Here is a 20,177-nt window from a genome sequence, read left to right on the forward strand (position 1 = left end):
TGCAAGACGTCACCATCCAATAGTCAAGATCAACTGAGCTAGAGGCTTGGGTGACATTGTATCACGTCAGAATTGTATCAGTCAGAATTGCATTTGATGTGCATCACTGGTAATCTATTAAATAGCGGCTCTGGTAAATCACGTAATTCTGAAGGTGCTTGCAGAGCACGCGGGCATCAAACCTCCCTTTAGGGGAAACTGTTCGAAAAATGAGGTTCACAAAAGAACAATAAATGAAGTTATGCAGCATTTATCAGGCTTATGAGGTACTTCACATCTATACACTTTTTCGAAAAGACCAACAAGTCATGGTTTCTCAGAATTCCTATTGTAGCAGAAAATACCTCGTCTTAAATAGTCTTAGTCTGTGTGCCCAATTACAACAGGGCATCCTTTAAAACTGCTTAGAAAGTGCAAAATACAAATACTGATTCTATGCAGCATTCACTCAAGGTTGCATGATAAATGTACAAATTATTCAATGTGGAGCGGAGTATCAAATTAAAAGGATAGTCCCTCAATCAGGGGCGGGAGAGATTTTGAAAAGGCACACGTACACGAGAAAAACACTGGACGTTTTTTAAGCTCACCGAAGAAAAACAAGAAACTTGATTGATTTCCATTCAACCTTTTGTACCTTAATATTTATCCCTCAAGAAACTCAAATGCCAGTGTATTTCGGATGCTAAACATCCTTAATCAGAGTTTGAGAGACGTCAAATCAAAACTGAATTCCCTTCATAAAATATAGCAAGGTAAATACGCATCAACGGCACTCCAAAGTCTTACATGTTAATCCTTAAATACAAATAGCTTATCGCAGACTCGTCGCGGGACTTTCATCAAACGGATCAGGATTTATTGAGTTATTGCAATACTGGATATATAAATCAAGTTGTAGAATCAAGTATAATCCTAGCACTCCAAAGACAGTAAATCTCCACGATGATTACATTGCCATTTGACACAGGTTGACAAGCGGCTTCCATAGGAAAATCCTGTCAGTTTCCCCCCGAACATACATTAAACACAAAGCAGTGGTCACTGGACGCTTCTTGTCAAGTATGTTCTCCATAATATGGCACAATGCTAGTGATGGACATGGGGATGACACTGCCACATATCAGATCAACTCAGGCGATATCCAGAAAGACCAAATCAACCACCATGTTTTGGCAATAATCTTGGCCTGAACTTTCTTCCTAGCTGTTTGTTCCAGCACCAATTCAGTCAAAATGATTTTAATCAAGTCCTCTAAAAGCTGATGAGTATTTATCACTACATTTTAAAAAGGGAAACTTTTCAGATCATATTCATTTTGGTCCCCTGCGAATTTGTTACATGCTGAAACATCCCTCATGTTGATCCACCATTACAAAAAAAAAGAAGTTGCTTAAAAACAAAACAAAAAAAAACAACAAAACTAAACACTTAATACACAGTATAGGCTTGTGTTGTTTGGTCACAATTATTGTTCTTTGTCATGAGCACATATACATATGTATAAGGGATATTTTAATGATAGCACCTGACACTATTGAGGTAGTTTTTCAAAGTTGGTTTAAAAAGCCAGGTCATGAAGCTCTCAATTATTCCAATAAATCAGTCTCAGACCCTATTTTAATTATTATACATGCATGCTCATATTTATATAAATAACATTAGCATGTAATGAACTAATGGAAGTGTGCTCTTTTTTTAACAGAATACTTAGAGATCTTTATTATCCCTCACACAACAAGCTTAAATTTTGGTCATTTTAGACTAGTTTTAAAACTAGTTTTGAACTTAGAAGGGAGGAAGAAATCCAAAAAAGTCTGAAACACTCGAATGCCGTCATGCCCCAATAAATCATCAAGCTGAATGGCAACTGACCTGTAATGAATCTGAGTTGAGGTTTAGTTTGTGCACACAATGACTCGAGGCTCAGCAAGTATCACTGTCATGATTACGGGACCACCACAGAGTGTTTGCTGGTAAAGCAAAAGGGCTTTAAAAGAGTGAGTGAATTTGGCTTATTGGGTTGATATACAAACATGGGTATTATTGTATATCTCAAAAACCCTTTGGATGAAAGTTCAGTTGGAAATTCTAGCAAACATACAAGCAATACACGGCAAAAAACATGAAACACCTTGCCTTATGTACACACAGTTTACAGTACAGCACCACAAATGTCAGCGATACATGGATCTTTGTGCCAGTGTGTATTCTGAATCAACTGCCCAAATGTTGCCACTCCATATCTGTTAATCTAGTACATCACAACCATGAAAGGTGAGATACAGTTAAAAATATGCATGAATAAAAGCCAAACGATTCAATGCTGCTTTAAACGTGCATGCATAAAACAAACAGATGAAAGTAATGTGGATGTTCTTTACCAGTACGCAGGTGTATGAAGTACATTCAAACTGTTCAGTTGTATATTTATGGTTTTAGCAGGTCTTAAGGTAGCATCTTTGAAACTTGCCACCTTAAGAATTTAAAAAGCAAAACTACCACGGTATGTAAAGAGAGGCTTACATTTCTGCTTAAAAACACTATAGTGCAAAGTTCTAATGCAAATACATTAGCAATATATCTCTATAGTTTAAAAGACCACCTCTGATCATCAAGGTGGGGGGCACAATTCTTTTGATGAGACGTTTTTTTTTTTGTCTGACACTAATACAATTTGAAGTTGTTAGGGGCGCAAACTATGAATCAAAGCTAAACTGACTAGTTTTATTCAAAGCATAACATGTAAAGCGAAGAGGCATGTGGACACTGTAACCCCACACAGAGCTGGAAAGACTTCGCAATCGCCAAGCAATATACAAGCTTCACTAAAGCAGCAAGAGTCAATACTCTAGAAATGATGACACAAGAGACATCCATTAAATGTTAATGTCATAACATTGGTAGATAATTCAAAGCTTCCAGGGAAATTGAGGCACCGTTTCAATTTTCAGTTAACACTGTGTGCGCCTCTTAAAATCTGAAACGGATGCTGCGGCATAGATTAACGCGATGGGTCTCTACAAAACTTCATTCATCCTTGGCCTCTATTACATTTGCATTCACAATATTTGAACGGAATTATTTATCATCAAACATTTGCATCAGATTCCTTATGGCATCATTAAAAAAAGTCAGTTGATTGTGTAGTGAAGTGGAAAAAAAGAGAAAAATTTGGTATGCCTGACAGATTTAACAGACAAAAAATAAAAATAAAATAAAACAATTTGACCCCATTTATAAAAACAGTGGCTGCTCAGAATGGAAATGAGTTTTTGCATAGTGTAAGAACTCAAGACCTTCTCACGTCTGTTAACTATTAATAGATTAATGCCAATGTGAAACAAGGCCAAGACTAGTCTAAAAATGATGGTTCTTCTCTCTAACATTACAAATCTGTTCACCAGCATGCAAATTAGTAACACCTCTTCTGATATAGTGCAAAAACATCTCATATTTCATATTTGAGAAATTGCATATGTTGTAGACCTTTGACTAAGGTGCTGATTTTGAAAAGGTTAAAATACTAAAAACTCAGTAACTTCTGCAAACATCTAACTAAAGCAGGTCATGAGGACGAAAAGAACGGTTTCTAAAAAAAAAAAAAAAAAATCTAAGTAGTAGTAGTTTGAGAAATGATTTCACCTCATATTTCTAATGCTAAATGATAAATACTATTATTCAAACCTAAAGTTGTAAAGAAAAACACAAAAAAGCTAAGTGACACATTCAAATGAGTACACGGATAAAGCGACAATGCGCTGCAATTGAAAAAGGACAGAAAATGATAAAAACTGGAATTCACACTATATATTTATGAACATTTGTATAGCTTATGCCACACATGTAAAGCATTAAGCTATTTATTCACTGAAAGCATATATATAAATATTCTTTTGGATTCATGTCTGACTTATGAAACATCAAATGTATGACATCTGAAACTTGCAGCACTCAACTCTAGCTTTGAATACATAGCTCAACTACCATAACAAAACAATAGCAATGCTAAATAATCTAGGCTAAATGGCAGCAGGTATGGCCTCTGAACAAATATGAATAGATTTGTGACATCTGCCACTTTCACTTTCAGAGGGACGAAAAGACAACGTTCCCCACTCATGCAATTATGAGGAAATGACCAGTGCGGTAATGTTACCATAATACAAGTTACAGGTAACAAGAGGTAGGACATCTAGTCATTTCCACACAACTGCACCCAGATAGCGTACTTATGATCCAGATAAACACTGGAACTAGGGGTCTGTGTCCATTGCTCTTCAAAGTGCATCTACTTTCACGAGTTATGAGACCAGCGCCAAACAATATCATAACTCTAATCAAGTATTTGAAGATAAATTAAAATGCCCCTTATACACAGTCTGTTGGGTTTAGAAAATGGCAAAAAATGTCAGGGTCAAATGTCATAGATTTCACCAGATCGAAAACCAAACATACCCATTAAGCTCTCTGACCAGTCTATGATCCTTGTTTAAAAGTTGAAGTTAAACAAGACGTATAAAAAAATGGTAGTCTCAAGAATAAACTCTAGCACCTACAATTATAATGTCCTATTGTGCTTCAGTTATGGTAGGACATTAACTACAAGTACATATGTAATCTTGTTCGGCTAACAGGAATAATTGAGAGCCATATAAAGAACATCCAATTGTTGATAATAAAAATAGAGTATTTTGTAAGCTAATACTGCTACAGTGGGTACAGGGTTTGCACTATTTACACTACTAAAAGTACCCAGCATGAAAACGACTACATTACAAATGTTCTAAATTCATATACACAAACATACCACTAAAATCTCTTGGCTAAGAATGCATAGTTAGAAAAAGATGGTTAAAAATTCCCAAGAATTTCAAGTTAAAATTGAAACATTATTTTGGGGAAGTGATCTTAGTTAATGAACTAACAAGACTCACTAGATCAATCACTACACATCATGATATGCTTTAGAAGGCATAAGACTGTTTACACAAAAACAGTTCACCAACACATGTACAATGTATTGCGCTTCAATTTGAACTAAGTCTGGATCAATTCGCACTAAATAAATGTTAATTTTCCGTTAAACAATTAAAAGCTAATGACCACTTGCCAACCCTGTGATCCTACAAAAGGTTCCCTAAAAAAAAATAATAATAAAAAAAAAAAAGTACACACTTTATATCTAAAAAGAAAGTTTTAAAAAGGGATTGGAAATATTCTCATGGAAATGGTTATAAGCTAGAGATAAAAAAAAACAAAAAACAAAACTAAGGTGCATTCGAAATGTGTATGAAATTTTCACTGACCTCGTGTCTCTATGAACAATGCAATTGATATCTGTATTAATCTTTAAAAGTTTCGATTGCCTGTAAAGTCAGCTGGAGTGCGACGACAGCGTTTAAACCTAGTCAGCATAGTACAGTCAAACTTCACCGTTGGAAACCGCACACAGAACCAAGCAAACTCCAGATTCCCCAATATTCAGCACAAAACTGCCTCATGTTCCGATGTGGGGAATATTTTTGACAATGTCAAAATGAAAATTTCAGAATAGGTGCTTAAAGTGAAATGCGATCTAATTTTGATGTGAAAGAAATTTAACTCATACACCCACCCACCGAAACGTTAGGTTATTACAATCACATCCGACAAATCAGAGAAATGCTCATGGCAGCAGAATTTTAAAGTACGTACAAGATAATCTCAATCTAAATGCTTGGAGTCCCAAAATATTAGTACTTGACAGGTCAATTATCAATATTACAAAGATATTTCTGCACCGAGAACCCTGTCACAGGTAAACGGAGGGCGTCACTGATGAGAACCAGCCTCAAATGAGCGGCAGAGTGCCAGAAAACTGATTGTCAGAACAATTCCTACATTCTCACTTCCAAAAGCTTTCTTGATTCTGCACTCACTGTGTTAACATTTTCTGACACAAGTACATGATAGCACTCCGTTAATCATGCCATTGGCGGACACGGACAGGTACAGTAGGTTGACTGAGCCCTGGACTAAACAATAAATGACACCATGATAACAACAAATTCATATTAGCACAAATAAATGAAACAAAACAGGATAAGTACTTTTGTCCTGAAGTCCTCTTCTGGTCAGTGCACTTGCTCTTGCTGATAAATAATTTAGCTGTGGAAACTGCATCCCCACAACCCTTTAACCTGATCTGTGTTATCCTAAACTAACCCGAATTCATTGATTTGATGAGTTTGTAAAAACTACTGTTCAACAGTCTCCATCACCAGCCTTGGCAATAGTATTGAATCAAGCCCATCCGGATGCAAATGTAACTTTCAGTGTAAAAATAGTCTGAATTTTTGGATTGACTATGTAAACATGTTAACCTCAAATCTGACATGCACAACAGATACACAATCATGCCCACCAAACTAAAGGAGAAAAAAAAAAGAGATAAATTAATAAGTTACAGTTTTAAAAATCATGGATATTTAGGATGTTTGGTAATTGACTACATGGGCAATGGGAAACCTAACAGCATGGCGATTATTGTTTTTTCCCCCATTTGAAGGTTCTCATGAGGCAAACACAAACACACACACACCGTGCTGTTTTCAGGATGTGGGGCTTGTTTCTGGCTATGTTCAGGCGAAGTACATGGTGCGCAGTGTGTCCTGGTGGATCTGCACAGCTTTGGCCAGGGCTTGCTGGTCTCTGCCGTTACTCTGACCTGATGTGTGACTGCCTTCAGCACTGCCAGAAAACAGATACAACACATAAAATCAGACCTAGTGGGAATGCATAATGAATGCACAGCTAGGGTGCTTTTTTTAAATTATATATATATAAAAATAAAAGATTAGTCACATTGAGTTGAAAACATTAAGAATTACTTTAGCATACTGTATGGAGCATTTTTTTTTTTTTTTTTTTTTTTTAAGTATACCAAACAAGGCTATCATCGCAAACGGGGAGAAACCTTGTATTCTCCATAGTACCTCGTCATTTATATTTTTTTCCCATAAATCATTACTATTGGTCACTTTTACGTCTCTCTGTGGGTTTTGAAAATATTTAAACAATGAAAAGCATTAAAAAGAGCTTGTGACTAAACCTAACTCCATTGGATCCTCAAACCTCATAACTCCACCCCCCTCTATCGTGAATGCAGTGCCAAAGACATTTTGGACCATCAATTCAAGGGTAAAAAAAAATAACTGTTTGTTTGAATAAGTACTGTATTTTCTTTACTTCAGAACCACTAATAAATATATATATATATATAAAGTCTAATGTTTTACAGATTTGAGGAGCAGGGAAGAATGTCTTCTAGCATTTGTCATTGAGTCATAGAAAATTAAATAGTCTTTGCGAAGCACTTCATCTTTTATAACATGAGATTTTGGCAAATTGACAGAAAAAAAATAAATACTATTAAAAATACGCACATAGCTACAATAAACTTTATAACCTGTAAGTTGATGAAAACGTAATGTGATTCTTCACCTTTCTAATGATGGAGAAAACATGTTTTACATTTGCAGGTCAAAAATGGTCAATTTGAGCTCGATTTTGGTGAAATGTTAATAATATAAGGTATATTAACTTTGACAACACAACGTATAATAATTTTTTCTCAATCCAGTAGATCTGTATCAAATGATCAATTGCTCCTCATGGTTCTGCGATCTCGTTTGAAATTGTCTGTTGCTGCTCCTAGGCTCTGGAATGACCTTTCTCTGTCTGTTAAATCTTCTCCTACATTGGGTGTATTTCAGAGTGCGCGTAAAACTTATTTGTTTGCTTCAGCATTTGAAAATGCTTTGTAGCACTGTATATCATATGTTTGCATTGTTTTTATGTTTTTGTTTTTTATTTGAATTTTATCTTTTTCTGTACATCACTTTGCTGGTGCAACACTTCTGGTGTTGAAAGTGCTCTATAAATAAAGTTGAGTTGAGTATATATATATATTTTTTTAAATAGTGCTTTTTTCACAACCTGATAAGTAGCTGTTTTAGACATACAAGGTTTCCACCCGGCAACAATGCTATATAGCCTGCTCTACATGTTATAAGTTAAATAAAACAACAGCTTAGACAATGTAGTTTGACAAAAAAATTATAAAAAAAACTTAGTTATTACTCTGCAATGAACTGCCATTCACTCATTCAGTACCTGTCATGTTCTTTGTCAACCAAGTGGTAACGGGCACGGAAAGCCACCAGGTGGGCGTAATAGGCTGGTGCAGGAATGGAAACAGAGCGGGTGCAGCGCACGTAGGTGTGGCACAGCTGGTATGTGAGGACCTGCAGCTCATCAGAGGTGAAATGGTTGTCATCCCACAGCACGTGATAGTGAGACGGCCTGCTGGTTCCCTGTGGAGATTCACCAATTATGCAATTAACAAACCTCACACACTCTTAGACAAATATAATGTTCGCCAACACTAAAGCAAATGAACCTCTACTCTTTAAAGTACCTGATAACTAGGAATATAAAGCATTCATAAGTACTAAAATTATAAAAAAAGTCAAAGAATTTGAGGAATCTTGATCGACCTCTAATTGATATTCCATTTAAAATATTCAATGGTACCTGAATTCCGGCATGACTGCAAAGATAAAAGTCAAACTCAGATGGGTGAGTAATTTTGGTGTCAACTGTGGTGCCAGCAGGGATGTTGCCACTCTTTCCGACCTTGAATATAAACAGTCAATTTGAAAGGCAAATTTTAAAAAAGACATTAAAAACATTAAACAATAAAAAAGTCAAAAAAGGTTTGTGCTGTTTTACAAACAATTTGTTCAAGGAGATGTGCATGTAGAGCAAAATATTGAAACTAATGCTTTACCATTTACTTCACAAGATGTTTGCAATAACCACATTTATATATACTTTTGTATATAAAGAATAACTTATATACTTTCAATGAAGGGAGTTTGCTTAAAATCACTGCTTGCAATCATACAAATTGTGCCTGTGCAATAACCAACCCGTTCATTCCTGTCCATGCAGAAGAGCCTGGTGTGGTGTCTCTTCTGCACTACTACAAAGGTGATTCCTGGTTGATAATCTTTCTCCAGCTTGATGCAGGCCTCCCGGATGGCCAGCAGTTCATGCTGTAGAACCTGCATGGTCAAAAAAGGATAATGAAGATTAAATTAAATGTGTCAGCAGCACACATTTAAGTGTTGGAAAAAGGTGTAGGTCTGCAGCTCACTTGGTTGAACTGGCCCTCCGAGATGCCATCTCTGTAGTAGATTATGCGTGTTGGTTTGAAGCGTGTGGATTTGTAGAACTGGATGAGCAGCTCTCTCACCATGGTGGCCAGATCCTGAATGATGTCCTGACGGTGCTGTTGCACCCGAACCGTGGCACAGTATCGACTTGGGTGGGCATCCATACTGCCAACAACCTAAATGCCACCAAAAAAGATGTTAAAAGGTTGACCTGGCTATGACCTGGATATGACCTGGCTTAAAATTGTGCACCAGAATTTGATACTGGTCACACTTGTGGTATTAGTGCTACATGGCACTCTGCAATGAGCACAATCAGTCATGTTAAGGCTGTCAGGTTTCTCAGTCTTACAGCAGCAATTGAGGGTTTCTTGCCATCTCCAGCTGGTGGATGAGTTACATCTGCACCCAGAAAGATGACAGGTTGCTGAAACACCAAGGGCCTAAAGAAAAAAAAAACAATGATAAAGGAGTGCAAAATAGTTTAGTAATAAAAGTATTTTCTGCCCAAGGGAAGATTCAGTCATAATTTTTTTCACCCTCATGTCATTCCGAACCCAAAAGACTTTGGTAAATCTTCAGAATTTACAATTAAGATATATATTTTTTTTTTTTTTTTTTTTTAATGAAACCTGAGTGGTTTCTGTCCCTCCATTGAAAGTACAGGAAACCAAAACAGTCATGAAGAGTTCATAAAATAAACCTTTTAACAATCACTTTATGTGATCCAAAAAAGTCATTAAAGTTTTGTCGAACGAATCAGCATGAATCGAGTGGTTTAATCAAAGTCTTGAAGAGATATAAACATTTTATATAATGAATAATTTAATTTGGTAATGCGTCATGGGCTAAAATAAGCCTCTTATTTGTTCTCATACATCACGCACACCTGTTTGAGCTTCAATGTTTACCAACTGCGATGTGCTTTATATGTGTGTCGTTCACTTCTTAGATTTAAATGAAAGCCTAAATTAAATCTGTTCATCATATAAAGTGATTGTACCTCTTCACAAGATTTGGATTAAACCACTTCATTCATATGGATTCGTTTTACAACATTTTAATTATTTTTTTGGATCTTCTAAGTTTTGGTTACCTGGACTTTCAATGGAGGGACAGAAACCATTCAGGTTTCATTAAAAATATCTTAATTTGTTTCCCAAAAAGATTAAGCCAATTTCATGGGTTCGGAACGACTTGAGAGTGAGTAAATAATTTTAATTTTTGAGTGATCTTTAAAGTCCCTGTAAAGTCAAAATTAAGTATGTGTTCTGAGTAGGGATGCACCGAATGTTCGGCAACCGAAATTATTCGGCCGAAAATAGCCAAAAAAGCACTTTCGGTGTTCGGCCGAATAAGTAAAAAGGCCGAATAAATTTTGCCGAACAATGCCGTTTTTAATGACGCGATCAAATAGTAACCCACGTAGAGTGAGAGGCGCGCGCTTTATGCAGCAAACATGTCAGCAGTGTGGAAGCACTTTAAAGTGTCAGAGAAAGAGGCAAAAACGGCCGTTTGCAGACACTGTTCTGCTGAATTGTCCAGAGGGGGTGCATCTGCAAAAACGTACAGCACTTCAAGTTTAATTTATCACTTAAAATCAAGACACCCCGAACATCATGCAGAGTACGAGAAAGACACGGCGGCGGCTACGGCAACAGCAGCAGCGAAAAGGAAAGTAGCTCCTCCCAGTCTTAGGACACCCACTCCATCTGTGGCTGACTTCTTAGAAATTACTAATTTATTTATTTTAAGTTATATTGTGCTTTGTTTGTATAATATCTGCTGGAATGTTAAAAAAATGTTCAGTGTTAAATAAATATTTTGAAATTGTATTTTTGTTATTTGATTTATTTCTCTGAAAAGCAACACAAAATAGAAATTTTTACTATTTAATTATTGTAATGGTGAAAAAATTGGCAAAATAAATGGAAAAAATGCGAAACACCGCGTTCGGTATTCGGCCTTCGGCCAAGCATTTCATTATTATTCGGCTTCGGCTTCGGCCAATAATTTCATTTCGGTGCATCCCTAGTTCTGAGTTTGTCACACCACAGAAAAGTGTATTATTAGCCACCCAGCCAAATTTGATTTGTAAATAAATTTCACCAAGTAAATAAAATAAGCTATCAAAATCTTGAAAAAAAATGTGTCTGCTCTCAAGCGCTGGGGGCGTGTCCGCTGGCTGCGCTGAAACCACGCCCACTCGCGGGACAGGAGGATGAATGCCGAGGCGGGAGATACTCGGATCGGCCACATTCACTGTAACAGCGGATTACCAGTGAATCCCAGTTGTCTCTGACGAAAGTTTATAAAACTATCCTGTGTAAAATGATTTTACACATTTGATGAATTGGTGGTGATCCTCAGCTCTCCATCAAGGTGTCTCTTTACAAAATTAATCCACCTCTTCTTGATATGGTCGTTTTTCGGAAATTTAAATAATGACACCGATCTGTTTTGTAAGTGATCGCATCCAGGTAATACGCATTTCAGTGACGAAGGCATAGCTAGCTAGCAAACTGTAGGCTGTAGTAACTAATAGTACTACTAACAGTGAGTCGTGATTGAGTGGCGAACTGATGCGAATGTGCTATATTGTTAGGGGAGAGGCCAGCACCAGTGGCCCCAGTGCGTCATCGACAGAAGACCAAAAAATCCTGAACACAGCAACGGTGAAAAACTGTTTAACGGTTTAACTCCACAATTCAGTACTTCACCGTTCACAGTCTTTGTAATGTGTTTTAGCAATACATTTCTAACATTTATAATGCGTTTAGATTTTTTTTTTTTTTTTTTGAATTGCCTTTACAGGGACTTTAAGTTTCATGGGAAAGCAGCACAGGACTTAACGGACAGTCAGACAAAGACTCAGAAAAGTGCCTTAAGCATTCCACATGTCAAAGGCTTTTGGAAAAGCTGCCCTCACCTGCCCTGTGGAAGAAGAATGTTGTTGACTCCACCCAGTTTGACATTAATCTTGAGGCAGAGGTTGGAAAGGGTCTGAGGTGTGGTCTTCTGTACATTCTTCACCTGGACACACTGCGTGGCCATGCCAAGAACAGTGTCTCCAACACGCTTCACCTCAGCTATGAGAATTACAGTGTTTAGAGGGATACACCCTAAAAAACACTGCAAACATAAACACTGAAGAAACAGAGAGGAGGTAAATTACCATAAACAGGGGTCTTCCCGGGTAGGATAACCACCACCAACTGTAAGCCTTGGTAAGTGTACTTGAGGTGTTTGAACATGGGCTCCACACTGTCTGCTCCCTGGGCATACTTGCAAAAACAAGGCTGGCCCTGAATGGGCATCCCAGCATCACGAGAGATTTTACGAAGCTGGTCAGTGAACGCCCTAGAGAAAACAAGTAAAGGATTAGACTAGGCAGAGGGTCTCAACCTTCTTCACGCCACTGTCAGAGACGATATTTAAAGGCTATTTTTAAAATGTCATCATCTCCAGGTTGTCCAAGATCATTAAATCCCTGGTTATTTAAATAATAAAAGTAGTCAGTTGTTAAGGGAACAATTTACAGTAGAATTTTTTTTTTAATCTTTACAAATTTTAATCTTTTCTAATCTTTACAAATTTTAATCTTACAGCTAGCTGTTTTAGCTTAAATTAACACATTTCGTTTTAAATAATTTTTGGTGATCATGCTGCCCCATTGAAATTGTGTCGAGGTCCCCTGGTTGAGAACCACATGGGTTTGTATGGCTTTCTTAAATAATTAAATCAAATACAAATTCCAGTCAAAGCGGACTTACTTCAGGAGGAGTTCTGTACACTGCCTCTGTGGGGCAAAGCAGGCAATAGCCCACACTTTGATCTCAATCCCCGTGTGGAACTGCTTGTTCCTCATGTCCCACACACCCTGGACTGGGGTTGCTATTGCTTTGTTCTGAAATAGCCAGAGATACATGACCAAATTAGGCAGACACGCCCCGATTGGGATTTAACCAAAAAGGTCAGCAGAATAATTGTTAAGTTTAGTTGACCAGAACAGGTTCCTACCCTTCCACCGTAGAGAATCGAAGGTGCCTGAAGGACCCGACCATTGACCTCAGTCATCTCGTCTCTTACCATGACTCCAAACTCACGCACATAAGGATCAGTGTTGAAGTTGGCACTTCTCATCTGTCACAAACGAATGAAATATCTCATGAGGTGTGAATGAGATTTAGGAGACTGCAAAAGAACAGAGTTTGCGGATCACATACCAGTTTGCTAATCTCATCCTGACGGTCAGGCGCAGACCTGGCTGTGGCACGTATCATAGTGGAGGTCTGATTGTCTGTCAGTTTCTTTATGCATCTCTGTCCAGCTACTATGTTACAGACCTGGATAAAAAAGAAAAAGAAAGGATAATGACATTCAGAGACAGGCATCAGAGAGAAGGGGAAAAAAAGTATTGTAAGATGTGGTCTTGACCAACCTCCAGTGGAAGGTAGGTGTGTTTCTGCTCCTGACCAACTTGTAAACATGGGAGATGTGGGTATCGCAGCACCAATTTGTACTTATCCTTGAAGTACTGCGCGACAGTGCATTCAATGGTCTGACCATTCTCTTGCTGCAAGGGGAACCTTGAGACAAGCAAAATACATTTAAAAAGCATCGACCTTTAACAGCATCATCTCAATGAGGAATATAAATGTAATGGCATTCATACAGAAAGAGCTATAACCATTTAATGAAAGTTTAAATTAAAAATTTTTTGCAAATGTGAAAGATCTTACGTTTGATGGCTTGCTGGTCTCCTAGTCACATTACACACCCTGTACTTCCTCTTCATCTGTCCACAGTGAGTTATTTCAACCTTCAGACCTGTAAAACAAATTCAAAGTATAGATTATCACAAAATTTAATTCCATAAAAAGTCTCTGTCACCAATCAATGTAATAAATTACCTTTGATCTCCTTAGTAAACTTCACTCTCTGGGAATCTGTTAAGGGCTTCTGTTGCTCTTCGATGCTTTTAAAATCCAAAACCTCACACATGAACTCAATCACAGGTTGAGCTTTGTAAAATGCAGTGGCGGACACTAAAAAACACATTTTACATAAATATTAGCAGTGCAAAAACATTAAAAAAAAAAATCCAACTGCTAATGTCAGTTCACATGCACCATCAATGTTGAGCATCATTTTCCAGAGGGATGGCCGAACAGACTGATGGAAACCAAACCAAACTTCTCTTCCTCCGCCGAGGGGGTTTGAGCAGCCCTCAGACGGAGTAAAGAACGAACGTCCGACTGGGGTGTACCTGTAGACAACAATACATTGTAAAAGGATGCAGAAGGATGAAGCATGAGGCTCCCTCTAATGGGGATATATGGAACAGGGTCAATATAATATAGCCATTAACCTCATAGAGGGCAAATGTCTCATGACAACGTCCAGAGCCTGAATGGTCTCAAAGGGGATGTTTGGTAGCCGCCCAGACAGTGCTTCATGTAGAGCTTGCAGACTCACACATGACACCCACTTTATAGCTACTTTAAAGCTCCTGTCTTTTCCCTCCCCTGGAATTGTGACCTCCAGCTCCACCTAAAAGAGCAGTTTGGGACATCAGTATGCTGTGACACTCCATAAGATTTTGCATTTTGAGAAGGTACAGAGTAAGAGTAAAACATTCAACATTAGGGTTTAAACTGTGCATGTATTCGGTACGGGTCTTTTGGTTCAGTACAAAGATTTTAATAGTACATACTTTGTCTCTTCCAATGGGTAAAGGCATGGCAGTGTAGAGATTCTTCCTTCCATCATACACAGGCTTTCGATCTCCAAAGATCTGCGTCTTAAAGTGCTGGACCATGTGCTCAACAATTTCACTAGAAAAACAACAAAACAAGTACATATAAATGTCCTGCCAAACAAACAATCAGTTCAAATTGAAGTTTGAAATTTCAGTTGAAGATGTTACCGGTTAACTCTCCGTGGGCATTTCTCAGGCTTGATGTCTATGTCATAATGGTACACCTCCAACTTGGGTATTTCCATTTCAAAGAAGTTAGCCTGAAGCTTGATTGTCCTACCCATTGTGCCAAAGTCTGGCCGTTGAGGTGGTTTGAAGACATACTCTGGTGGTGGAGGAGACACAGGAGCTGCGGCACACGTACAAAAACAGTTTTTTTTCCCAATGTACTTAAAAGGGAACAAAAGAAATTTAGGGAATACTTTTACAAACACTAGACTTTTTAATGCACTTTAAAACACACACACACACACACACACACAATAAATAATGAAAAATAATGAAAAAACATTTTCTACATGCTTTAGAAAAAAACCTTCACAAACAATGTACAAATTAAACAAACATTAAGTTTCCATGATTTTATTTATCTTTTTTATTTTACCAGGTCAATTATTTCAAGCTAGTAATGGCCATTTTTAGTTCAATGAGCAACTTTATCCCATTAATTAGTTCAGTGAGCAACTTTATTCCATTAATTAGTCCCACACAAACATTTAGATAAGAATATTAGAGCTCTGCTGCGCCATATAAACTCAAGCCCCCCACCATAATATATTTATTTTCATATGCAAACTGGCCAACTTTAGTTTGAAATGTAAGTCACTTGCTATTAACTTCTTGTTTGTTTAACTGTATTGAAAAGCAATGTCATAGTCGCTGTTGTACTGAATATCAGCACAGACCCTCCATGCTTACCTGTGGTCTCGTGCCGAATTACAGCCGTGCTGATGTTCAGTACAACTGCACTTTTGCAGATGTGATATTGTTTAAAGGGATAGTTCACCCAAAAATGAAAACTCATGTCAACATTTACTCACCTTCATGTTGTTCCAAACCCGTAAGACTTTTATCTTCGAAACACAAATGAAGATATTTTAATGAAATCCGAGAGATTTCTGTACTTCCATTGACAGCTACACAACTACCACTTTGACGCTCAAAGTTCATAAAGAGATTGTAAAACGAATCTATATGAATTGAGCGGTTCAGTCAAGATTTTCTGAAGAGACACGGTCACTTAATATGATAAACCGATTTAATTCAGGCTTTTATTCACATACAAACATTCATCAACTCGCATATAAAAAACATTATTCACAAATAAACATTCAACACATCAGCTGTGGTAAACAGAAGCTCAAGCATGTTCACTTGACCTGTGAGAAGAACCAATGAGGTTCTTTCTCGTGTTACAAAGCACGTTTGAGCAATGATGTTAGTTCTCACACGTCAAACAAATAAATGTTTATATGTGAACAAAAGCCTAAAGTTAATCTGTTCATCATTTAAAGCGACCGAGTCTCTTCAGAAATTTTGGACTAAACTGCTCAATTCTTAAATAGATTAGTTTTACGATCTGTTTATAAACTTTTTTCCCATCATATTTTTGGGTGAATAACTTAAGTAATAAACCTAATTTAGAAGGTTAGTAACTGAAAATGAAAAATACTAAGCAATAGTCAATATTTAGAGAATTAGTGTGTTAAAACAAAGCTCTTAACAGTACATTAAGTTTCAAGTTTCCTTTCATTTAAACACTTCAAGACAACTTGGTAAACAGTACTGAAAATATATGCTAGGCTTGGCCAGCTTAGTCTGGGCTGCTTACCAGAAACATCTGACCCCGAGGACTGACACAGCTCAGGAGCTATAAAAGACATAATAACAGGTTTATTTCAAACAAACCTCTACATTGGTGATCATGTGCAGAAACATTTGTAAAACCATGAAAATGCAGCCATTTTATTTGCAAACAGATTTTATGTGCAGAGTCAAGTAGCAAATATGACACATTACAATTTGAATACAAGATCGAAATAAACCAGCTGATTTTAGCTAATAATATCCATCAGATTTAGTTGATTACAAAGTCTAGCTTACAATAAAATTGGGTCACACAGGGTTTGTTGATTTGGGAAGAAACAGGTCAAGTTAATGCAACCATGTTAAAAACTCAAAAAAACTTTTGATGTACAAGAAAGAAGGTTGTGGGTATCTGAAGTCTTTGGCTGACAGATTCCCTGAAGTGTCTTATCAACCCTAAAAACACAACACGGCAGGAAGATACTAGGAGCGTGAACCCATCCCACTGGGCTGTTAACAGGCCTTTTACCTTCTTATCACCAACACCACACAAGAAACTTAAAAACCTGCCAAACACACACCAGGAAGTCTTTTCAACGGCTTTTCTCTATATCACCACCATTTCAGATGTTTCATGCATATCAGAAAAAGTCTAAAACATACAATAAAACAAACTTGTCACTACATAAACCTAAGCAATCCCATTCACTAACAAACTAACAAAGAGCAATATATTTGATCAGCATTTAGTAAAAAAAAATTCAACTGTTTACGTTAGTTCACAGTAAAATAACGAATGTTAACAAATTCAACCATTGATTGCTTCAAACGGCTATATTAGGACTATAATAACTATACCATATTTTCAAATAACATAAATGAAAAATATTAAATGCCGTAAAAGTAATGTTCATTGTTACTTTAATGCAACTATTGTTGACAATGTGTACCTTATTGTAAAGTGTAACCAACTGAGTTTGACTAAATTTACGACAAAAAAGTTCTGTAATTTGAATGCCTCTTTCTTAAAATGTGTGAAAAGCATTCAAGTCCTCAACACTTTTTATTTAAGAAAAGTGATAATTATATATATTAAACAGCAAACCAACCTTTCTAATGACAATTTACATTCCTAATTGAAGTTAACAGTTAAACTAAATAAGTTAGCTAAACATCTCAACTTTTCAAATAAATAACAAAACGTTACAAATAGACCTGAAACATACGGAATAATTAATTGTGTATGTAACGTTATCGACTAACGTTAGAACTTTAGTTAGAAACTTTCATCTAACGTTATCTTCTTAACTGGGGAAAGTCAAACTGGTGCCAAGCAACCAACGTTCAATTCACATACAACAATTAGCACTAGACTAAAACCTATAACGTTAAACTAAGTTACTTTTATATCTCCCAAACCTAAAATATTTACAACGTACGCCATATTACCGTTTTAAGATTGACGTACATTACATTTTAACCAGCTGCTGTAATTCAAAAGCCAGCAGGTCAACAAGCTTAGCTAGCAGGCTAACAATAACAATGGGCCTACAAAACAAACCCTCGACAGAGATGAAAAACAACACTTCATTAGTATAAGCTAAAAATTAATTTGAACATCGACGTCATGTACAACCGAACGCCACTAAATTACATATTTTATTATCGTCAAAAACACCACACTTATTCAGCTAGCATCTCCTCGCTAGCACGCTCGCTAATCATAATAATACTCACCACCAGCTGCTCCAATGGGATACATTTTAAACGCTTTCTGCACCAAAATTCAATCGCAGGCCGACACTTTTTGCTCTTCTGTTGCCACGTAACACATGCGGTAACTGGAACGATGATTTTTATTTTAAAACAGCATCGATATACAGGAGAAAACTGAGATTAATGAGCGCGCTGAGTTAGTGGAGCACGAGAGCTCTGAGTGGCCCCATCCCCCCATCACAGCACGAGCGCCTATTTACCCGACACTCACTCACACACACTCTCACTGCTGCAAACTAAGCTCAGGGAAATAGACGTTAACCTATGCGCGAGGTATCTGGACGCTTTACGTTTTATTCAGTCGTTTTTTTTTCTTCCAAATTTACCAAGAGTAGTAACAAAGCATTCATTAAATTTAATTTCACAACGTCCAAATAATACTGGCGCTCATGTTACGTCATTTCCGGGGTTGTTTAGAGATGATTTTAAAAAAATTATTTAGCTGATAATGATTTATGAATGTAAAACGTTTTGGTTATATTCATTGTATTAAAAAGAAAGAAAAAAATCCATTCATATGCAGCTAAATAATTAAACAAAATGATATTTACTTTATTATTACATTTTTTATTTCATAGTTTGGAAACATAAATATATTTTTTATGTTTTTGAAAGTAGTCTCTTAATCTCACAAAGGCTGCACTCATTTGATCAAAAATACAGTAGGCCTAAAAACAGTAATAATGTGAAATATAAATATTTCACATTATTACTGTTTTTAGGCCTAGCTACTGTATTTTTAAGTAGTAAGAGACTATCAAAAACATCAAAACAAACTTAATGTTTCCAAACTATGAAACTAAACATTTAATAATAAAGTAGCCTAAATATAATTTTGTTTAATTATTTAGCTGCATATATGAATGGATTTTTTTTCTTTCTTTTTAATACAATAAATATATCCAAAACCTTTGAATGGCAGTGTATCATGATTTCCAAAAAAACAAAACAAAGATTCAACATTGATGATAGATTAGGCTATCTTAGAAGGATTTCTGAAAGATCATGTAATATATTACAACATAAACCAGTTAATTTTTCTGAAATATCATGTATTACAACATAAACCAGTTAATTTAAATTGTAATAATTATTACAATTTAAATTAACTGGTTTTAATTAATGACAGAGTTTTCATTTTTGAGTGAACTAAACCCTTTAACCTAATCACTATTTTATTACTAGACTGACAATTTGTCATTTGTAAAATAGGTACATTTTTTCTCGTCGTTTATAGTTAACATCTGCATTAATGCACTATTGCAGTGGACATGCATTGTCTTGAGGAGGATAATAGATGTAAGGAAAATATGACTTCGCCTATTTACTAATCTCCACTTGGTGGCACCATTTCACCACTATTGCTGACTACCTTTGTCACTGTGAATGCATGCTTGACAATGCTCTTCATTAAAGGTTTAGGAACAACAAAAATAGGACAAATTAACAAAATAGTTTTTCGGTCATATTAGATATCATAAAATCAGTCACACCAAAGTGCTGTCAAGCATTGCTGCCGTAAACAAACCCGCCGCAGACACAGATGGACATCCAGTATTGGCCATTTGATTCAGTTTTTAAGTGACAAATGATTGTAATCTGAAAAATATTAC

The 20,177-nt window shown here is 36.5% G+C and overlaps 1 protein-coding gene across 2 annotated transcripts; it reads right to left on the reverse strand.

Annotated features, from left to right (window-relative positions):
* Positions 1-2,659: 2,659 nt before the first annotated feature.
* On the reverse strand, positions 2,660-18,766 carry ago2 (argonaute RISC catalytic component 2). Of its 2 annotated transcripts, XM_079589749.1 has the most exons (21): positions 18,526-18,766; positions 16,814-16,852; positions 16,023-16,055; positions 15,151-15,331; positions 14,938-15,058; positions 14,593-14,774; positions 14,354-14,490; positions 14,135-14,269; positions 13,964-14,051; positions 13,663-13,810; positions 13,448-13,567; positions 13,242-13,364; positions 12,995-13,128; positions 12,397-12,581; positions 12,151-12,310; positions 9,574-9,664; positions 9,203-9,397; positions 8,976-9,110; positions 8,578-8,679; positions 8,158-8,357; positions 2,660-6,732 (listed from the first exon to the last, which is right to left on the reverse strand). In XM_079589749.1, exons 1-21 carry the CDS (start codon positions 18,548-18,550, stop codon positions 6,624-6,626), a joined length of 2,643 nt encoding a protein of 880 aa, XP_079445875.1. In that variant the 5' UTR covers positions 18,551-18,766; the 3' UTR covers positions 2,660-6,623. The 2 variants fall into 2 exon arrangements, with proteins under 2 accessions (XP_079445875.1, XP_079445876.1); XM_079589750.1 differs by lacking the exon at positions 16,023-16,055 and having other exon boundaries at positions 3,818-6,732; positions 18,526-18,740.
* Positions 18,767-20,177: the final 1,411 nt, after the last annotated feature.

The sequence above is a fragment of the Phoxinus phoxinus genome (genome assembly GCF_949152265.1).
Source record: "Phoxinus phoxinus genome assembly, chromosome: 19".
Lineage (NCBI taxonomy): Eukaryota > Metazoa > Chordata > Actinopteri > Cypriniformes > Leuciscidae > Phoxinus > Phoxinus phoxinus.